This window comes from Penicillium hordei (genome assembly GCF_028827395.1).
Source record: "Penicillium hordei strain IBT 12815 chromosome Unknown utg000005l_segment0_segment0, whole genome shotgun sequence".
In the NCBI taxonomy this organism is placed as follows: Eukaryota; Fungi; Ascomycota; class Eurotiomycetes; order Eurotiales; family Aspergillaceae; genus Penicillium; species Penicillium hordei.
Window position 1 is genome coordinate 1,699,609 of NW_026623146.1, and position 22,301 is coordinate 1,721,909.

At 49.6% G+C, this 22,301-nt stretch overlaps 7 protein-coding genes across 7 annotated transcripts; 4 read left to right on the forward strand and 3 right to left on the reverse strand.

The window, feature by feature from the left end:
- Positions 1-42: 42 nt before the first annotated feature.
- Positions 43-4,681, reverse strand: N7537_009590 (uncharacterized protein; the record flags this gene model as incomplete). The annotated part of the gene is made up of 5 exons (XM_056900644.1): positions 43-837; positions 888-1,536; positions 1,592-3,921; positions 3,980-4,038; positions 4,087-4,681. The coding sequence occupies 5 exons, from the start codon at positions 4,679-4,681 to the stop codon at positions 43-45; spliced, it is 4,428 nt and encodes a 1,475-aa protein (XP_056749312.1).
- Positions 4,682-8,619: 3,938 nt separating this feature from the next.
- Positions 8,620-9,936, forward strand: N7537_009591 (putative sulfate/molybdate transporter; the record flags this gene model as incomplete). Its single annotated transcript, XM_056900645.1, has 1 exon — positions 8,620-9,936. The coding sequence occupies one exon, from the start codon at positions 8,620-8,622 to the stop codon at positions 9,934-9,936; it is 1,317 nt and encodes a 438-aa protein (XP_056749313.1).
- A 154-nt stretch (positions 9,937-10,090) lies between these two features.
- On the reverse strand, positions 10,091-10,741 carry N7537_009592 (uncharacterized protein; the record flags this gene model as incomplete). Its single annotated transcript, XM_056900646.1, has 1 exon — positions 10,091-10,741. One exon carries the CDS (start codon positions 10,739-10,741, stop codon positions 10,091-10,093), a length of 651 nt encoding a protein of 216 aa, XP_056749314.1.
- Positions 10,742-11,290: 549 nt separating this feature from the next.
- Positions 11,291-12,223, forward strand: N7537_009593 (phytanoyl-CoA dioxygenase family protein; the record flags this gene model as incomplete). The annotated part of the gene is made up of 1 exon (XM_056900647.1): positions 11,291-12,223. The coding sequence occupies one exon, from the start codon at positions 11,291-11,293 to the stop codon at positions 12,221-12,223; it is 933 nt and encodes a 310-aa protein (XP_056749315.1).
- Positions 12,224-12,385: 162 nt separating this feature from the next.
- Positions 12,386-14,014, reverse strand: N7537_009594 (snoRNA-binding rRNA-processing protein UTP15; the record flags this gene model as incomplete). The annotated part of the gene is made up of 1 exon (XM_056900648.1): positions 12,386-14,014. The coding sequence occupies one exon, from the start codon at positions 14,012-14,014 to the stop codon at positions 12,386-12,388; it is 1,629 nt and encodes a 542-aa protein (XP_056749316.1).
- Positions 14,015-15,709: 1,695 nt separating this feature from the next.
- Positions 15,710-18,676, forward strand: N7537_009595 (uncharacterized protein; the record flags this gene model as incomplete). Its single annotated transcript, XM_056900649.1, has 2 exons — positions 15,710-15,927; positions 15,976-18,676. The coding sequence occupies 2 exons, from the start codon at positions 15,710-15,712 to the stop codon at positions 18,674-18,676; spliced, it is 2,919 nt and encodes a 972-aa protein (XP_056749317.1).
- Positions 18,677-19,657: 981 nt separating this feature from the next.
- On the forward strand, positions 19,658-21,902 carry N7537_009596 (putative pathogenicity factor; the record flags this gene model as incomplete). The annotated part of the gene is made up of 3 exons (XM_056900650.1): positions 19,658-19,722; positions 19,841-19,879; positions 20,102-21,902. 3 exons carry the CDS (start codon positions 19,658-19,660, stop codon positions 21,900-21,902), a joined length of 1,905 nt encoding a protein of 634 aa, XP_056749318.1.
- Positions 21,903-22,301: the final 399 nt, after the last annotated feature.

The window sequence follows — 22,301 nt, forward strand, 5'->3', positions numbered from 1 at the left end:
AGAATGACAGATTAGTAACTAGCAAGAGGGCAGTGACAAAATTTAGTTGCCAGCCTTCGATTTCTTGCCAGGGATGAGCTTCATCATGGATTCCTTCATATCGGCACTGTTCCACCGCTTCACACGGACAAGGTAGTACATCAGAGTAGCAACAAAGATATTGAAACCAATGAAAGCCCACATGATACCGAAGTTGCGCCACCTGTCGGAATAGGAGATACCGGCTGTGCTCAGGTACTGGTCTGCAACTTGGAGAGAGCAGTAACTGCAATCACTTGTAGCCTCGGGATTGAGCAACTGACCACCCGCGGCAGTGACATACTTCATGAGGTACTCTCCGCAAGTCTGGCCAGAGGGAGGATTGAAGATGGATAGTTCGGAGGTTGAGCATACCACTTGGCGATTGTGAAGCTGTGTGCCAGCCATGCCACCGATCCAGTATGTGAATGGCGACACACGGTACATGAAGATCCAGAAGCCGGGAAGGGCAGATGGGGGCTGCATCACACCGCAGAATGTCAGAGACATCGCGAAGAGAAGAACGACTACTGCACTGGCGGTTGTTTCGTCTGGGAGACCAGCAATGACCATGTGGGTAAAGGTGCTGGCGTAGATGAAAAAGATAATACAGAACAGGAGGACGGTTCCCTGTGTTGCCGAGCCGGGGACTCCAACGACAGCATAAAAGTAAGAGGCGTAGGTCAGAATACCCATGACGACCATGAAGGGGATCTCCACAATTATGTTTGCGATGAGGAAAGCCTTCCAGGAGTAAGATTTGCTAGGACGTTCACGTCCCTCGTAGAGCGATCGCTGGCTGACGAACACGGGCATGATCTGGTGAGATTAGTGTATGTCCACTTGCTTGCATTGTGGGTTGAGCATACCTGTTGCGACAATGATGAGAAGATTGTACAAATCATGAATAGAGAGTAGACGACGGTCTGCATGCCTTGCAGCGACGTTTTGGCACCATAGAACGAGAAACCAATGAATAGACCAGACACAATTCCAAGTCCCCATTTTGCCAGGATGTAGGCTGGCATGCGCCAGTATTGCTGGAACACACGGTATGTGACCTGGATTATTTGGGACCAGAACGGCATGGCAAATTCAGAGTGGCCCTGTGAGGGATCATCAACGCTAGAGGGTTCGTTTGCCTTTTCATTATGAATTCGCTCGAGCTCAGCCCGGACCTGCTTGCTTTCGTTGCTCTGCTTCCACACGTCGAACCAGTCCTGGCCCTGGTCGTTCTTACCAGCATTGACAATGCCCAGCATGTATTCAGCAGGGTTCTCCTTATCCGCGCACTTACGCGCACCATTGGACTCAAAGTACTCGAGCATTGTGCTAGAATTGTCTCCGACCGGACCAAAGTACACAGTCTTACCACCTCGGGCGAGGAACAGCAGCTGGTCAAATTGTTGGAAGAGCATGGCGCTGGGCTGATGAATTGTGCAAAGAACTGCTTGGCCGTGCTCGGCAAGCTTGCGAAGGAATGAACAAATAGCCCAAGAGCTCTGAGAGTCAAGACCACTAAAGCAGAGTTAGTATTTAAAAAGCATGATAGTTTGTCGGATAGGGTACTTGCCTGGTAGGCTCATCCAAAAAGAGTAGCAGCTTGGGTTTCGCGGCCAATTCGACGCCGATCGTCAACAGCTTGCGCTGCTCGACATTCAGACCTTCACCAGGGACACCAACAATGGCTTCGGCAAACTCCTCCATCTTCAGCATTTTGATCACATCCTCGACATAGTCGTACTTCTCCTTAACCGAGACGGAGGCTGGCTGACGCAACATAGCACTGAATCGCAAAGACTCACGCACAGTAGCAGTGTCGAGGTGAAGATCCTGCTGCTGAACATAACCTGTCTTTCGCTGGAAACTCTCATCAAGTTCACGGCCATTGACAAACATATCACCGGTGATAACACCCATCGATGTGCGGTGTGCCAATACATCAAGCAAAGTTGTCTTACCAGCGCCACTTACACCCATCAGTGCAGTCAGCGTTCCAGGCTTAACCCATCCGGAAACGTTATCCAAGAGACGACGTGGCTCGCCCTTAATCTCGATATCATAGCACACATCGCGCCAAGTGAAGGTATCGGTCTGAGCCTCCATAGCACCCATTCCCTTGTCCTCTGTATCCGCAGCGGGAGCTTTGGATGCCTCGGTACTTTCAACATCAGATCCAGACTTACGGTCCTGGCGGAATCTGGCAGGCTCGTGACCGCGACGGAAGACCAAAGCTTCGGCAGTGCTTGTAGTAGCGGAGTTCAGCTCGCTTGCGACAAAGTAGATGAACATGAAACCGACCAAGAAGGCTATCAGAATACCGAAGTTTCGCCAGACGTGGCTGTAGCTGTAGGAGTAGTTCAGTGCAATGAACCGGTCACCATTGACTGTTCTAGAGCCTGCCACCGAACCAGCCGCAGTGCAACTGAATGCATCGCCTGATAGGTCGGCGTAGGAGGGAACATAGGATGAGCAAGGGAACTCGCGACCATGGAACTCGTTGGCAATCAGGATCTCGAAGGCGTAGTAGATCGGATTGAGATAATGAAGCCATTCGAACCACGGGTGCATAGATGGAACAGGGAGGACAAAACCGGTGTAAACAACAAGGATCAGAATCATGACACCTGCAAGACCCATTGCCTGCGAGATGGTTTTGGTGACAGCGGCTAATGTGCGGAAGACTGCACTCATGACGAACGTGATAATGAAAGTGATTAGGAAGTAGAGGAAGAAGTTGGATGCTTCTCGTTTCAGACCGGCCAGGAAGTATAGAATGATGTTGAACACCACAGACAAGGCAAACTTTACTGGTATGTCACTGAGTACACCAGCAATGGCTTCTGTGGCAGGATGGTAAAAGGCAAAGGAGTTATGCTTCTCGACAATTGGACGTTGTGAGTAAAGACTGTTGATTTCGGACATTGCGGTAAGGGCATTGAGAAGGACAGCAAAGAACAGAGTTGCACCCTTGGACGTAAAGCCTGCACTTGCATCCGGGGTCCCGTAGAAGACTGATCCGATGATCAGAGCCATGATGATATTAGTGACGATTGTAGAGATGGTTGCGGCAGCATCGTTCCAGAGTCGTTGATAGGCGCGGACGGTGTTGAGTTTGATTTGCATAGGAACACTGATGATGTATGGAGACTTGGGCCGGCTGTGTTTGGCCTGCGCGCCACGCTTCCATTCCTGGAGATCAGCGACGGCTGGCACATCATGCCCAACGGGATTTTGTCCTTCATATTCAGTAATTTCATTCAGCAATTGCTTGTATTCAGGCGAGTTGAGCCATGCAGCCTCAAAGTCCTCAGGCGTACGGGGAACACGATTTTCCATGCCGGGCTTCGCTCGCCGCTCCTGAGCATTTGTAATCGAAGTAAGGAAATCTCCAGTGGTCTGTCGAGTCGGACAATCCCAGCCTTGGTTCTCAAAGTAGGACTTGGCTGCGGCAGCAGGTCCATAGAAGATCTGGTGACCTTCGTAAAGTACAATCACCTTGTCAAATACATCGTAGATGCTTTGACTTGCTTGATAAGCAGCGACGGCATGACACGAGCCAGTGATATTAGCGGACAGGCGTAAAGCCTCGACAAATTTCAATGCCGTGGCGGAATCCAATCCTCGAGTAGAGTTGTCCCACGCAGCAATTGGAGCATGGGCCAGGGCCATCTCTGCAATACTGACACGCTTTCGTTCACCACCCGAAACGCCACGGATGAAATCGTCTCCGACGCGCGTGTTATATGTGTGACTCAGTCCGAAAACAGCCATGATGATCCGAGCCATGTATTTGGCGTATTCTACGCGCGACATATCTTGGAACCGATGAGAGGGAGTTCGTGTTGCAGCTGCAAACTCCAGAGTCTGACCGACGGTCAAATTAGGGAAATGTCTATCAACCTGGGTAATTCAAAGTTAGCAATATGTCTATTGGCATAGTCGAAAATTGGGAGTGTACCTCTTGGTTGTATACAAGTTCGCCCTTGAACTCTTTAACCATGCGAGGTTGAGGAATTCCTGGTGATTGTTAGCTATATTGTAGAGTTGTTGTAGCGTGAGTCTTACCATTGTAATGGATGACACTCTCCTTATCCATATTCAAACCATGCAGCTCTCCGGTCATAGACTTCAGAAGTGTACTACAGCCGGCACCTGGTCGACCAAGCACAAGCAACAGCTCGCCATTTTTCAAAAGACCATTGAAATCCTTGAGGATCCGCCTTTGGGGAGAGTGTGATTCACGAATGATTTGAGGCAACCGAAAGGGGGCAGTCAGGGTGGATGTGACTGTATCTTGGAACTGCAGCGCAGCGCCCGATCCGTATACATTGAGTTTTTTGAAAATGACGTCCGATTTGTGTCCCGAGCGACCGTCTCGGCTCATATCATTGAAAGCCGCTTGGAGCCATTTTTGCAAATCGAACTTTCCAGATTGGGGATCGAGGGCTGGATCCTGTTGAGCGAGGACTGCTAGGGCATCTGTGGTTCCCGGGGTCGATTGTCGGCGAGATCGTTGAGTGGCTATTTTAGTGAGGGTCTTAACATCGTCTTGATCGATGAATGCCATAGGAGATTCGTCGAGAGTTGATGCATCTCCGGTATTAGGTGGCGATGGTTCACGCTTTTCCCTCAGCTCCAGGGAGCTTGTCTCCGATGCCATCGTGGCGAGATGTGATGGACAACGATTACGGAAATTTATGCACAGATATATTTAACGAAATATTCAGAACCAAATTATAATGGAAAATCAGTCGAAAGGGGAGGGGGAAGATCAGATATTTAAAGTCTCGGCCCTGTGGTCATTGGTCATTTCCGTTTTTAGATGACATCTTCCATTGTAATGGGAACTGTGGGTCGGGTCGGGGGTCGGAGCAATTGAAAAGAAAATCGAAAATCGAAAATCGAAAAACTAATAAAACTAATAAAATATATAAAATATATAAAAATTATAAGAGCTGACCTGGGCCTTACTAGGACCCCCAGGGCGATGATTGGTAGATCGACATTCATGGGATCTTGGCAATCTTAAGGCAAGGGAGCCTAGAGTCGCCATAGCCTTAACTGCCCTACGCTCTCGACTTGACGCCCCCAAAACGCAAAGAATTTCTAAGCCTCGTGCTGAGTCAGCGGTGCGTTCTTACTCCCAAAACGCAAAGAATTTCTTAAAATTCGTGCTAAGTCAGCGGGACTTGCTTGCACCCCAGGAGCCGGGAGGACGGATCTGGGAGATCCCGAGCCCCCGGTCCACCTTTCGCTCGGCACCCGAGCACGGAAGCCCTGCATTATCTATGAATGATCCACCCGTACACATAATATTGGAATTATGATCGGGCCGCAAGGTGACCAAGCCTATCATCATAGTACAGCTTGCGACATTACAAGGATTCTGGAATCCTCCTACTCCACAGGTGGGCCTTTTTTTAAAGATGTTCCTTAATCTCCTCCAATGATGAATAATAAATATTTGACTTATTATAAGATTATCTACGTGTAAGACTCGGATGAAAATTCGGTCGAATTGAGCCCGTATCGGCTCGGGAACAAACCGCTCCATGTTGGTCCTCTTTATATACCCGAGAAGAGTTGTGCAACACACCCTGATATGCCATATTTCGTGCATCTGATAGCATTAATATCTCAATATTGTTCCCAAGGTTGGGACATCTTTATCTGGTGGGCCGCAGATTATCCTGGCATCCATCCATCGGCTTTGCGTAACTCCTACATTATGTAGGTACGGAGTACGGTTGTTCTGACCTGTGATTGTGCCCTATAAACAACATACCGTTTTCGATCGACTATCGATCTCGTAGAAACACTATTATCTACAGTACCGAATAAATACTTAGGGGCACTTGGCAGATCCACTAGCTAACCATGTATGTAACTATTCACCCTTAGTATCTCGAAATAATGTCGCGATTATGCGATCACATGCTATCACATGCTTTCTTTGTTTGCTTTGTTTGCTTTCACTTAGTCATCTATGAATGGAAGGTTCCAAGCAAATTTGACCTGGGTGCTACATTTATGTACCTTCCCTTCGCTCCCTGCTCTCCCCATCTCTAGTATTTTTTGAATCAACTGTACTCCTTGTTCATATAACTGGCACATAACAAACAACCTTGGAATTCAAAAGCTATGTGATCAATGTTATGAGCTATGTCCATAACAAGAACCAAGAGCAGGTTCTAATTGTCAGGCTTACCTTGTAAAACCGAATGAATAACACAGCCTGAAAATCGTGCATAGAGGGCTCATGCAGGGTTACACCTGCATGTCGATAAATCAAAAACGAAGAGAAAAATAAGAATAAATGATATTATGTACATAGGATTCGTTGTTCATGCAAAAGTCATTACTTCTACATCACTCCTACGAGAATTGAACTTGAGCGAGAAAGCAAGCTGCAAGTTGAAAAATCACCAGAATAACCCATGGCAACTATTTGCCGAAGAGTTTATTGGGGTTGAGAACAGTATCTCCAGCAAATATGGAGTTGATAGATGGAGTTGTAAACCAAGGCATCTTACTTAGGGTTACAAGGATGGTAAAAGTATTCCACTCCTTGCCGATGGCAATTTGAAACACTGCCAACACATTTCTGCCCTATTCAGCCCACCACATACAAAAAGCAAACATCGCTCAGTACAAGCCCACATCCGTCGTACAGCGCACGCCCTGATCTCTGATTGCTCTCCTTATCTTCTGCATTGTGTCATTCGTAACATCTGCCGACAGCCGTTTGCCTACGGCATTTTCGATTTCCCGAATAATTTGTTTCAGTTCTTTTGTGATATATGATTTGACAAGCTCTTTTATGACCACCCGATCCACTATTTCTGTCATTCTTTTGAGCTCGTCATCGCAAAGTGTGTAATCTGCGTTCTCCACCAATTCCGTGTTGATACAGTCCACAAGTCTTTTGCGCTGTACTGTGCAGCTTCGTTGACAGTAGCTGTTACAACGAGCACGAGGAAGCAAAAGTGATACTTGAGTTGTTGGAAGCAGAATATCGAAGGATGTCAGATAGAAGACAACTGGTTTGCAAACATCAAGTAACTTACCACTAAAATGACTGAGCATTGTATACCTACAGAAAAAGGGGATGATCTACAGTGGCTTTATAACATCTTGCATATGTAGTACGTAAGTTCGGTGAACCCCGTATACTGTCATATATTACACGATCTGCAGGAATGACCACATAATTCAAGTGACTATTAATTCAAGGGTTTCACAATATGAAGGCATATGCAGTGGATTGCCATGGCTGCCTGACATTTATTCAGGGTGTACAGGAGAGGGGAGCACACCCCAGGAGTAGTACAGTAGGATGTGTATGGTCAAGGGCTATTCTACTAGTATCTAGTAAGCAGGAACTTGAGATCCACAGCCATACCCTATTGAGTTTATATTGTTTCGAATTGGGGCTCTAGAACTAAATGGAAGAAGTGTACAGAGTAGTGGAGAAGCTATAAAAGAGACCGGTTATTTATACATCCATGTATTCTTCTCCGTTTCCGACGGATGTCGGAAATCTCACGGACCGGTGACCTCCCGAGGTCGGCTTATTGCAATGGGGCAGTATTACGCGTATCTTCAACTTGGTGACCACATATAAAATCTGCGCTGCACTTCCAGCCTCAAGTCGGACTTCTGGATATTCATGCATATCTATGGTAAGGGCTGAAGGCGACGAGAAACTTGGTAGATAATAGCTGAAGAGACTCGGCTGGTTGGAATTCTGGGACTTTTTTCTTATCACGCTCATATTTAGATGAAATGCCTGGCTGTCGTGAGTTTCCGAGAGAAGCTGGGAACTCCTAGAATTTACAGTCAAAGAAAGAACAAGTCTCGGATACACTCCTAAATGATGGCTACCAGCGGATTGTTCATTCTCGGGAAAATCTAAATATCCTACGTTGCTAAAACAAAGATGACTATTCCAGGTATGTTAGGGACCTGTGGACGTCAACTTCGCTTATTTTCACTACAAGACCGGCATGACTGTTACAGGGTAGGCTGTTTGGACTTTGCTAGTTCAGGCCTTGCCACCTGATAATATTCCAATGGAAACAAGTTTTCGTTCAATATGCTCTTCGCATAAACTTTTTTTTAAATTCTCAAAAACTAATCGCAGCTTCTAACACTGCTTGGAGAGTGTCCTTAGTTCCCACAGAGTACATATTGTTTAATCATTGAAATAGAGAACAAATTCAGCACCCGAGTCGTTGCTACGAGAAAGAATCCTTCCAGGGCAAAATTATGGCATTGAAGTACGGAGAGAGCATATTACTCTATGACGTTTTCGGACCTGAGGATGTCTAAAATTTCGAGCAACCATTAGTTATATATATCTAAAAAGTCCTCTACACAGTTCATGGTTTTTACCGCCTTCGTATACATCTGAAAAAAGAAAACCCATCCGAAAAGACCACCGAAAAGAAATGACAAGACTGCATAAGCGGTCAACTATTCTTATTATACGTATATTAAGTGATACGTCAGAATACCGGGTGGGGTAGATCGGCGGGTGAATAAAGCAAGCTATCCCCGCTCTCTCCCTCTCCATGAACTTAGAATTATCATCTCGCCATGGCTATCCAGTCACTACGCGAAATAAACGCTTATAATCTACGCACCTTCAAGCGCCAGTATGTCTCCGAGATCTCAGGTTCTCTTGGCGACCTAGGCACATTCCTGCCTATCGCGATTGCGCTAGCTGCCAATGGCACCGTCTCCCTCGCAAGCACATTGATCTTCTCGGGGATTTTCAACATTCTAACGGGCGTGTTTTTCGGTATTCCGCTGCCAGTCCAGCCGATGAAGGCCATCGCCGCAGTAGCAATCGCGCGTGGTTTCTCAAACGGCACGATTGCTGCAGCGGGGATCTTCGTCGGTTCCTGTATCCTTGTCTTCAGCTTGACGGGTATCTTACACTGGTTCGCCGGTGTGATTCCCATTCCGGTCATCAAGGGTATCCAAGCCGGGGCGGGATTATCCCTGATCATTGCAGCCTGCAGCAGCATGCTTCATCCTTTAGGCTGGATCAGCCCCTCCTGGGCCGATAACCGTATCTGGGCAGTTGCTGCATTTGTTGCGCTTCTGCTCACCAATGTTTATCGCCGAGTACCCTATGCGCTCGCCGTGTTAGTGCTGGGTCTGGTGTTTGCCATCATTCGGACTGCATTGGCGGGGCATATGCCCAGTTTCGAGGTGTGGCATCCTTTCACCCTGGTTCCGACCCCGCTTCAATGGCGTGTCGGTGCTGTGGACGCTGGAATTGGTCAAATTCCTCTTACAACGCTGAACTCCATTGTGGCCGTTGTCCACTTGGCAAATGATCTGCTGCCGGATGTGCGCACTCCCTCCATCACCCATATCGGGCTGAGCGTGGCGGGTATGAACTTAATTGGCGGCTGGTTCGGTGCTATGCCCGTCTGCCATGGGTCTGGTGGTCTTGCAGCGCAGTATCGGTTCGGAGCTCGCTCAGGAGCAAGTGTGATCTTCCTCGGCCTGTTGAAACTTATTATTGGCTTTTTCTTTGGAGAGACCTTGGTTGATCTTCTGAAGCGGTTCCCTGCTGCCTTGCTCGGCGTGATGGTTGTTGCAGCTGGTGCGGAGCTGCTTAGCGTGGGCGAGAGCCTCAACACCACTGGTGCTCGGGACCTCAAACCGGCCGGCGCTGGCCTTTTGTCAAATATGGAGCAGATTGGCCCTCTTCTTACCGATGAAGAACGCACTCGCCGCTGGACTGTCATGATGGTCACTGTGGGATTGCTGGTAGGGTTCAAAAATGATGCGATTGGCTTCATTGCCGGTATGCTTTGCCACTGGTCCTACGATATTCCCGAATGGTGGGAGAAGGCACGTAGCCGGTGGTCAGAGGGACGCTTGCGTCTACGTGACTAAACATACATTCGCGTGGAAATTTTGGGTTTATCATTTCCTGATATCTTTGACAACAGATGCATAAAGAACTCACCAGATATATATTTTTGGTTTTATGAATAGCAAGTGCAATTACTTACCATAAACAATGCAAATACCTACCAATCCACTCACCCTAGAGCAGATTCCTGACATCCACGTCACTCTCTCTCTGCAGCCTGGTCCCTGTACTGGGATTCTCATATGGGCGGTTCTCCCTTGCCGAAGACGAGAGGCCATCCGCCGCAAAATCCACATCCCGTCCGAGTCTCCGACCACTGGCATCCCTCATCTCTTTGTGACGCCTGGTAACCCCACCTATATCATACTCGGATTGGTCATTATAAGTGCTGGTCACGGGGTCATAAACCCTAGACCCCAGCGGCGAAGAAACCAAATTAAACGAATCGTCCTCGCCGTCCCCATCCAAGAGCTGAGCCGCCGCACCCCCAATATCAGCCAGGACATTGGGCGAGGAATTTTGGGACGTGTAATTTTTGGAATCTGAAACATCATCCTCTAGTTCAGTGATGCGCCGTACTCCACCTGCAGAGGTACCACCTGCGGGCTCTGGTAAAGCCAGCTGTTCCTGGCCTGTGCTGTCGTAGCGCCGCTCTTCAACGACTGCTGGTTGGCCTAAATCTTGCTGGGCGGTACGTACGATTGTCGTGCCGTCGGGTTCGGTGTATGAGGTTGTCGAATACCTGTGTCCGGTTGTAGTCTTGCCGTCGCTGCCGTTGGTTGTGGAACTGTAGTAGTACGAAGAACTTGTGAAAGAGTCGGACATCGTGGTGAACGGTCGCGCTCGGTGGAATGTGGGAGAGGAAAAGGTTTATCTGGTCCACTTGGAGTGATTTGCAGTTGAGTTTGTCTAGTTGGGTAAAGGAAGGTTGATACTAAACCTTTGGAAGAATGTTTTGATGTTGATTTGCTTGAAGAAGCTTCTCAGTGTAAAATGTTGGCATCGGAACTGTACAAGTTGTATTGATTGCTTTCGAAGTCCAACCTGCTCAATCCCGATAAGTTTATATAGTTCGTCTTGTCCTGTCCTGTGGCAAGCCTTGCTTGCCTCTTGCATCATTGCCTCCTGCGGCAACTAGCCTCTATGGAAGAGGCAAAGTCCCATCGGCGTCGCCGAGGGGATTGGAGATACACCATGAGCACTGAGCCGGGGAAAGGAAGCATATATTGAGCGTGTATACGTTGCCCATAGATGCTGGGTGCACGGATGAAGACCTAGATAAGGTACTGGGCGTATCAAAATGCCTTATCACCTCTCCCCCGCTTTTCAACATCGAAACCAACTCATCTTCAACTTTGGAACATAAAGCACCTCATGGCTGGACTTACTGAAGCTCAAGTCGCCTCCTTCAAGGAGAACGGGTACCTCGTCCTCCCAGACTACCTCACCCCAACCGAGGTCACCGCTCTCCTCGCCGAAACAAACAAACTCCTCGAGGAGTTTCCACTAGAATCCCACCCCCTCACCCAGTTCACCACGGGCGACGAAACCGTCGACCATGTAGGCGACGACTACTTCCTGAACTCAGGCGACAAGATTCGCTTTTTCTTCGAGCCAGACGCGTTCAGTACTGAGCCGGATCCATTGACCGGCCGCGCCGCGCTACTGAAGCCCAAAAACCGCGCTGTCAACAAGATCGGTCATTCCCTGCATACCTTGTCGCCTCCATTCAAGGCCATATCACTTAACGAGCGGAACGCTGCTGTCGCGCAGTCCCTGGGATTCGCCGACCCTCGCGTGCTGCAGAGTATGGTTATCTGCAAGCAACCCTCCATTGGTGGGGCTGTGCCGTCCCATCGCGATTCCGAGTTTTTGTATACGGATCCACCCTCTGCCGTCGGCTGGTGGTATGCGCTGCAGGATGCGGGACCGGCGAATGGGACGCTGGGTATGTACAAGGGATCACATACGGGAAGTAAGGGTGGTCACATTGCTAGGAGGTTTGTGAGGAAGGAGAACGGTGCGGGTACGGAATTTATTGAGAATCGGGGACCTTCACTCCCCAAAAGCATGGAGGAGGAGAAGAGTTCGGAGGCCACAGATGAGGATCTGGAGATTCTTGACATCAAGGCTGGATCCCTTGTGCTCATTCATGGGAATGTTTTGCATAAGAGCGAAAAGAATACTAGCCTAAATAGTCGGTATGCTTATACCTTCCATGTTATTGAGGGTGCGGAGGGGTGGGAGTATGATGCACGGAATTGGTTGCAGCCGCCTGCTAGTGGATTCTCGAAGTTGAATGCTTGATACACAGTCAGAATACAATTGAACGATGTTACGGTCAATAATGATAAATAGTTCGACTTTTATTCTTTATGCAAATCCTGTACAAAAGATGGCCCGCCATATACACCGAGTGTGCAAATCCCAGACACCCCAAACTCCAAGTTGCGATTCAAGGCCGTCAGATCAGGTTGCCTTCAACATGTCAAGCATTCCCTTTGTTTGCCACGCTTGTTGGGCCATCTCCACTTCATCACGTACCCGGCGGTGCAGACGCTCCACCATCTTGTCAACCTGTGCGGATTGGCCCAGGTTTCCAGAGTAGATATCGAGAAGGTTCATGGCGACCTCGACGCTGAGATCGACCAGACGGGGTTCACGGATGTTCTTGTGAACCCACTGCAGGACGGGCTGGAGGGTGACCTCATCGCGGTCCTTCAGAGAGGCACGGAGGGCGGAGCGATGGCGCAGTGCCGTAAGCAGTGTAAGTTGCGCAGTCTTGTCGGCCGAGGTGAGGACTTGGTCCAACGCAACAGAATAGCGTGCCTTACGGAGGTCGTTCTCCCAAGGCTGCTCTCTCTTGCGCTTCTTACGGTCCTGGCCCTCAATGACAATCTCCACACCTTCTCCGATGAAATCGCGTCCACGCAGGCGCTTTTCCCACCCAGAGCCACGGGTCTTCTTCTTCTTAGCGACTTCCCGGTCATGCTCCTCCAATTTACCCTCCAGCAAAGCTGCCATTTCCTTCCGGCGTTCCCGCTCCTTGATCTTCTGCTGACCAGACAGCCGAGTCTTGATAGACAGAAGACCTGACTGCATACCGACAGCAATGTGCTTATCCTCGTATTCGGTCCCGGAAGTAATCGCGCGCAGAGAGAGAATGGGCGACGGGTATTTGGATCCGGAGACGGGGTTCCACCCAGTGGTCTCAAAGACCTTCATGTGTCCATCGAGCGCACCACTAAGCAATCGCTCACCGTTGGAGGCCAGCGCAAGGGCAGTGACAGTCTTTTGGTGGCTCTGGATCATGTGCAACGGCTTACCAGCCACAATATCCAGTACCGCAATCTTGTTATCGGCCGCAGCCAAAACTGTAGTTCCGGCGGGCATGGGCAGAATCGTCTCGATCGGTGCACCCATCTTGAACGTCATAGCGGCACGGTTTCCAACTCGGGGATCCCAGAGGCGAACAGTACGATCATAAGAACCTGAGACTACCAGACCGGAAGAAGCCATTGAGCCAGGCATGAATGCACCGCTGCGCACGTAATCGCTATGGCCGACAAAAGTGCGCGCACTAGTTTGCGATGCCAAGTCCCAAAGCCGCACTGTACGGTCGTCACTGGCTGTGAGGACCGAAGTAGGATCGCTGGGAGAGAACTTGGTCACCCACACGGGCTGCTTGTGGTCCTTCCATGTCTTGAGGATGGCGCGCGATTTGACATCGAAAACTTGCACAGAACCGGTGTCGTCACCGGTCACCAAGACACGTCCATCCGGACGAACATCAGTACCGCGCACGGTATCGTCAAATCGTGTGAGTGTTCTCAGAAGTTTCCGCGTGCGAATCGAATAAATTTGGACTCGTGCGCCCGTTGTCACGGTGAAGACATCGGGAGGTTGTGTAAGAGAGGGGAATGCCGCGGCAGAGGAAGGGGCGGAAGGCTGAGTGATGAGATTTACCGGTCCATTGGCCGGAGACGGGATCAGGAGCGGGTTTTTGAACGTTCGCCAGTATTGTTGCTCGGGCGTTAACTGCGTCGAGGGTAACGAGGCGAGCTTGACCTGCTGCAGAGGCAGGACGGGCGCCGCCATGGTTGCAGTGGTGGATAGACAGTAGTTGTTCGGGGGGGTATTAGTTAGGTAGGTAGCCCGGGATGAGCAATGGGTGGTAAAGTTAAGCCGACTCGAGTGCTATCGTGAAGTTCATGAAGACCATCTTTTTTTCTGCCGATCAAAAAAGTTCGTCTCGCCCAATCGGGAAAGGTGGCGGTAGCTCTTGTTGCCTGGGGCATCAGGTTCTGGATTGAGGCCTGAGGCAACAAGGCAGATACAAAGCTCTTGGCACTAGTTACCCACCGGACATCATGCACACATGTGACTTTGCCCGTACATCAAAGGTATGTGACAGGCTAACAACAACAGCCAGAGCCTAGATCAGACTCCCTGTGAGACGAGTCCCGAGTAAGAATGGTTTTACAAGATACCTCTAGACTGATGCTTTTTTTCCTCTCGGATTCGAGCGAGCCACTGCAAGTTCTCTGCCTCTGATTTCCTTGAGGCGACAAGAACCATACCCTGAGCCACTCAACTTTCCTTGGTAGACCATCTACATAACATTCTTAATTTATAGGTGACAAATTCAATTCTCAGGTGATATATTTTGTACAAGGTATTGATGCTTGCTGTTATATGTCGCCTCTGTCGCCTCTGTCATGGTTGATCAACCTCGAGAGATCTTCCCTCCAGTACCCCGTACTCTGTAAGCCTAACGTTACCCATTAATTAACCCGTCTAAAGATAAATTTGAAATCTTATGGATATACGTTGTATATTGTAGGCTTCCACATTTCTAACCATCTGGTAATATTAATAATAGTAACCCTGGCGGGGATTGATTGCCCAGCAAACCCACCGAGGCAGTGAGGCAGGCAACATCGTTAATCATAAAAGCATCTGGAGTCGGTAGGGGATAATGTGTGCAGAGCAGGCGAGCGAGACAGTCTCAGTAATATTGCCAATGTATGACATACAGTACCAAAAGAAAAGGGCATACCTAGAATCCGACTCACATTGTACACAAAATGATTAGGACTGTGAGTGGTCGCTATGGTAATCCAGTGGGGGGATGGAGATCCATCGTGGTGCAGCTCCCTAACCCTAAAGGTGGGGGAGCCGCGACGGCTTGACAGCTTATTGAAGCCCCAATGCAGCTGAAACCGGATTCACAAACAAGAATACGGAGTACGAAGGTATAGGGGGATGACGATCTTGTCTGGACCGCCCAATGGTCGGCAATTTACGTATTGTTCCACCAGGAAATACGCAAATCTCTGAATCCTCGGTGGCTGGGGATCCGATCGAGCTGACGGAGATCCACTGCATGTGGAATACCTGACTGGGGTTGGGTAGAGATGCCTTAAAATGGCATCATGCAATATACTGCAATATACTGCACTATATATGAGGATGTTGAGAATATCCTCCGTACACATGTACATCGTAATGAGGTGTAATGAAATGTAATGAAGTGAAGTTATCGTAGTTTCCTTGTTTACTTGGATGCAAGGTTTCTGTATCCATGGTATGGTACATCACTCGGTCCAGATACCGCCAGGGGTAACAACCAATCAATTCTCAAGATCTGATACGACCCCAGCCACCTCCAATACCCACTTCGGACATTCAAAGAGGTATCTTTTCTCTTTTCTTCTTCCTTTCTCCTAGACATTGGCGTCAATGGTAATTTCTGTTTAGATTCAATATTCCCAGTGATTAGAATCCTGGACAATGTCGAAGATCTCCAAGGTCAACCATGCGGCGGGCATCTTCGCTGACATCTCCGTCGATGGCCCTATTATCGGTACCTTGGTCGCTATTATCGATCGAGCCAAGAATCTACCCAACCGGAAGACTATGGGCAAGCAGAATCCCTATGCTGCTGCACGATTGGGCAAGGAAGCAAAGAAGACACAAACAGACTTGCGAGGAGGACAAACGCCGCGATGGTAAGCTTTTAGCCTGATAGATGTGGAAATTGTAGCTTACTTGCCTAGGGACTCGGAACTCCGATTTACTGTGCATGAATCCCCCGATTACTTCAAGCTCAAGGTCTCTGTGTTCAATGACGATAAGAAGACCGACTTGATCGGCGAGACCTGGATCGATTTACAAAGCTTGATCATCCCAGGCGGTAGCCAGAATGATCACTGGCACCCACTTCAGTACCGTGGGAAATATGCAGGGGATATCCGAATGGAAATGACTTACTACGACACCAGAGAACAAGACGAGGTCCTGATTGGACGCCGACAAGAAGCCGCTGACCGGGTCCAAGGCAAAGTCCCTAGTACTCCGAGCAACACGGGTTTATCTGGTCCCCGACAATTGAAAGATGTCAAGCGACGACCCTTGCCCAGCGGCCCTGCAGGGCCCCCGCCAAGACCAGCTCCTCTGGAACAAGCTCACTCTGCGCCTCCACTTCACCACCCGGCCCCGTCGAGACCTGCCCTTCCTGAACATTCAAACACCCTACCTAGTGCTCCAGACACCATCCCCTATGCCCCAAGACAATCAGAGCCTGTATACGATGCATCATCTTATCGCGCACCTTCTCCTGTCCCACCTCCCTCCCGGGGCGGGTATGACGGTGCCGATAACTACACTCAAGAATGGGACACTGCAGTTGTTGCTCCTCTCCGCCGACAAACCACCCATGAACTGCCTTATGCCTCCAATGAAGTTATTGAAACCTCATATGACTCGCGTTTATTGCAGCAGCAGCAGCAGCAAGAACAAGAACTGCAGCGACAACAAGAACTGCAGCGACAACAAGAACTGCAGCGACAACAAGAACTGCAGCGACAACAAGAACTGCAGCGGCAACAAGAACTGCAGCGGCAACAAGAACTCCAGCGGCAACAAGAACTCCAACAGCAACAAGAACTCCAGCGGCAACAACAACTGGAACAACAACAACTGGAGCAGCAACAACTGGAACAACAACAACAACAACAATTGGAACAACAACAACTGGAACAACTGCAACTGCAACTGCAGCAGCAGAAACAACAACAACAACAACAACAACAACAACAACTGCAGCATCATCCCGAGTATGATCAGCCGCCTTCGAGAGACTATCGCCTCGCCAGACAAAACCAGTACGAGGCAGATCTCCATCAGGAAGTGCCATACAATTCTACACGTCAAAGTCTCTATGCTCAAATAGAGCAACCTCGATACGATCCAGATCCCATGCCATATGAGGCAACGCATACATACGAGGTGCCAGCTTCGGGCTTTCTGCCTTCCTCTTTAGGGCCAGTGGATGACCCGAGGTACCATCCACACAGAGTTCGGCCTCTACAAATCACTGCTCATGGTCATGATTACCACCCAGAGTACGCCGGAATGCAACCACGAGTAGAGGATGAAGATGATGACGGACCGCCCCCTCCTCCACCGGCACACCGATCACGAAGGCCGCACTCTCTGCTGCCCACACCGAAAACGTCGCCCCGCCCCTATGCACCCTATACACCCCAATCGACTGCTCGATCTTCAGTCCCCCACGTGCCATCGAACATGCCTACCCCGTCCCACCGCGATCGCTATCAGGAGCCCTCTTCAATGGGAAACTCCACAGCAATGCCCGCAAGCCTTGTCGCAGGTTATGAACCGGAAGACTCATCTGAGAGAGTAGCACTCGAGCGATCAGTCAACAGACGCAGCACCCACTGGGACGATGAGATGATGATTTCCCAGCCGCCTGCACCAGTTCCTGTATCGGCACCTGTTCACTACGATGCTCCTGTCTATCCCCTGCGAACATCGCCCCAGCCTATTGAACAAAGACCAACTTCTAGCAGAGGTGGATCTGTCAGTCCTAATATGCGGGCCGTGACCCGGAAGTCGGTCAGTCCGCGGCCCTCTTCTTCAGACGTCCGCGGTGGCTCTTCAATCCCTTTCTCACCAGACTCTTACATCTCTCTAAATCCAAATGCCTCCCACGCTCCCGGCCGAGATCCTTCCCCGGCATACGACTCGCCTTCGCAAGCCAGAGATGCCGTGATACGCGGAAAGACTGAGCCCCATCGAGACGTAGATCACCCAATTATCGGGGATGATGGTCGTGAGATTGACCCCTCTGACCATCTTCCCACCGATACATGGGCGCCTGAACCAGAGAGGAAGAACCGCAAGCCAGAGGTTATCATCCGCTTCAAACACTCGCCTCGGCCAACTTCTAGAGGAAACGATGCTCCCTCATCACGCAGCACAGGCCCGCCACGCGTCGGATTTAGAACAGAAACCACTACCTACCCGTCGGATCGCCCAGTTCAATATACACCCACCCATGTGCACGCAAGTCCAGGGGCAATGGTTCGAACACCACCTCGTCCGGACTACGCGCGTGAGCGCTCTAATAGCTACGTGCAAAGTCGAGCCTACAACACCCCCACTTCGACTGAGCGGCCGCGCTCTTCCCGAGGCTCTGTCTCGCCCTCTCCGGGTTCTCGTACGCCACTGTATGACTACAGCCCAGGTCCCCCGATTCCAAACAAGGTTCCAATCACCGGAGGAAGTCCAAGCTACCCCGTCATGTCTGGCAATGCAAATGGAAATGGCCGCATGGATGCCCTGAGTCGAGAGCTGAGTACGATTGACATTGGCTCTGCGGCGTGCAGCCCTGGCCGGGGGGCGGTTCGAAAGTACGTACCAAGGCAACCAGCGTCGATAGGCTATGCCAGGTAAAATGACTTTCTTTTTACATTTATGGATGACTTACGTACTGCTATGTTTATTATGGGCCCTTGGTAAGCATATTTCCCCGATTCTTTTCAATTTTTGGTTCCAGACTGCACTGCTCTTGATATCCGGCAAAGATGGCGTTGTGGATTTGATTTACGGGGATATAGTTTTTTTTTGGATCATGTACACATAACAAGAATAAGCAATGATACCTTAAAATGACACCTTAACTTTTACAAGATGGCCCCGAGGTTGCCTCCATAGACTTGAGACTAAGTTTGACAAGCTCATTGATGTAGTTGCTCAGTGGTCTGACATTAGTCCTCAGCGTTGCCTATCTAAGGGTTCCTGATCTCCAGTTTCCGCAGTGGATTTTATTCCGCCCTGCTAGCTCTACCTAAGTGGCTGTCGATGGTTGTCTCTTCACGACATGTTGTCGTATAAGAAGATATAACGCTCATGCTGTGAGCCAACAACCTCATTACTCCTACACTCTAGAATCTGGTGATTCCTATTGAATTTAAAAGATCTCGTATCATGTCTCCGTCGATATAAGCACTACTCCCAACTTAATAAATCAGTTCTACAGACTCGGCTATTCCAATCCTTGTTATCTGGTTACTAAATAGCACCACGATGCGCAAACTCATACTGTAGATGTTGGCATGGCGATATCCAAATATCCAACAAAGGGAAAAAGGCATCTGAACTCGATAAAGTACAAACATTGTAGGTAAATTCCTACAAACTTATAAAAGCCCATCCTATTCTAGTACTCCTCTTCCTCCCCTGTCCTATCCTCGCACTGTTTTACCTTCCACTTTCACCCAACACCTGAAGCCTTTTACACTATCAGATAGCTCGTGCATCATCGACAACGGGCTTTACTATCAACATTCATCATTACCCAGGTACGTCCGTTATCAAGGACGTACTTTCCCATCTTCCATTATCCCCATCTTCTCTTGCATCATATCTTCCAGCATGCAGTACCAGGGCCCTGATGTCCCAGGTGATCGGGATCACCTCCCGGAGGAGGACATGAAAATGTATATATACACAACCTCCCCCGAATCTACTAAGCCTCGCTCACCCTTCCCCGTGACTTTTTGATGTGCACATCCTTTTCGTTCGTCTTGAGATCAAATGCTAACGTATAGAACTTAGACCTAGCAACACGGCCCGTGCCGACCAACAGGTTTCGACGTAAGTGTATGATATAGTCAGTCCATAGGGTCGCAATCTTCCTGGCATCAAAGCATATTATATCTGGAGTCCTACCTTTTGTTCAGCCTTTTACTATTTCTTTGTGTTCCCCTTCCTTGCTCACTACCCATAAGCTGGGATTCGGGATACAAGCCCGTCTTGGGTGTCAAGAGCATCGTATTTTGTGAGAATGTCAGCTAATCGAAATATTAGCTCCCGCAGGTCTACTCAAACGATCCACCAGGGAAACCCACCTCTGTCGCTTCTTCTCTCACCCCCACTTACTTCACCGTTGATACCTCTGGAAACAATGGATTCCAGTCCCCTCCAGGAATACAGCACAGCACTGTCACCAGGTCCCAGTTTCACCAGCATGAATGGATCATCTCATGTATATGACCCCAACCGCGGAGCAGAGCTCAGGAGTGCTGCAGACTGCGCCAACCCATACCGGGATAGACTGGAACGAACTGATCATGCACCAACACAAGAACGGGCTCGCAGCAGAAGTCCTCGCCGCCCGACCCAACTCACTGACCATCCTGGCTCCCGAGAACTACCACAAAGTCCGTTTATGGGATTCAATCACTATCCTCGGGAGATGTATGTCCCACCCGGAATCAATGACCTGATGCCTCAAAGTCTACCTAGCTCCTCCCCAACACTATCTCCGAGCAACATTCAGCGTGGTCGTCATGGTGGTGCTCTAGACTATACAGGAGACTCTACTGGACAAACTTACCTTCTCGATAACGGCAACTTGTATGAATACCACCACGGCAAGGAGCAACAAGTGCAGGGATGTGGCCCGGGACCCGGCCGAGAACTGGCCAACAATCAAGGGGAGGGTACCAAGGACACCAATGAAAACAACGAGGATCACTTATGTGAATTTGCTGCCCCATGCCGCATGCATCCCTCGCCCGATGGAATGCACTACCGAAAGGTTGTGTCGCATGTGTTTGGCAGAAACAAGGCTGTTACCAAGCTGTTCCCACTCGGAGTCTGGGTCCATTATTGCCGAAAGCACTATCAGCGTGCCCGGTATCGTGCAGACCAATGGCCGTTTACGCAATGTGACCTCCTGTTAGAATCCCTGAGCCGAATGGAGAACTGGGATGGAGTGGAGAGTTTCGAACTCATCCTCCGCCGCCGAGAACAAATGCGCGTCGGCCGTGAAACCGAAGGCGCACCCACCAACGAGATCCCCAGCCAGAAGGAGAAGACTCCCTCTACCAGCCAAGCCCAAGACCAAGACCAGTCTTCTGGCATCGTTCCTCGAGGTCCAGGCCGTAAGCATCCGACTGCCATCATCGCCCCGGTCCCGGACTGGCTTCGCCAACATGTCGGTCACGGCAAGACATTTCGAGAAATCCGCCAGATAATCGAACTTGTGCGTGACCACATGGTCAGGCTGCGAAACCAGGAAAGAGCTCAACAACAACAGCTCAATCACATTCCCAAGTCACCGAGTGCACTAGGAAGCCCTCATCGGGGTGCGCCCTCTCACGGCCGAAAGGGACGTGTCGCCAAACCCACAAACCGGGATCCCCTACGCGTGCGTGCCAGCACTGTTCGTTTCCCCGATGTTGAAATCCTCCCTCATTTCAAGCCGTGGGTCAAGGAGGCTGCTCTACGGCAGCGATCGGCCACTAACTATCCCATGAATGAAGGGGATAGCAAAGGCTATGAGTCGGAACAGATAATTTCTGGAGGGGGGCATATCATTGGAGAAGTACAGGATACCCGTGACACCAATGCTCGGACCGAATCAACTCATCCGACAAACGGTGATTCTGCGAGTAATAACACAACTCCGCGCTGTGATGACCAAAGCTCCGAGTCCATTGAGATTACTGGGGCCAATCTCTCACTAATGCAACCTCACATCGGTAGGGCTGGGACAAACCGTGGCCAGTCTGAGAGCCAGCGACGACGTAGCGAACGGGTCTATATTAAGGCCATAGACCGTGTTCCTGGGCAGGCTTCTATCAAGAAACACGGCAAGGATGGTGATAAATAGCTTCCCATCTACTCGCCCAATCTGCCGTCTTACTATCGCTTAAGTCTGTGCTCCGTTCATATGAGCCAATGAATACATCAAAAAGAACAAAAAAGATGGAAAACGAAATGCGAAAAAAAAAGAAAAAAAAGAAGAAATTCCAATTGACAGATTATTTCCTGGCCAGCACGTTCCATTGCCCAGGTGAGAAGCCGAGTTGATGGGAATACCGGATGGACTCGTTGACATCAAGTCACGAACAGAAAAAGAATGGGAACCTTCAAACTGATTGGAAAAAAAGAGATAATCACAATACACTCAAGTAATCTCTATCTCCCTGGACTACACGCATCAGCTACCATGGGAAAACTCGTGGAAGAACAATTGAAGTCTGAAAAAATGTGGAAAATGGGGAAAATG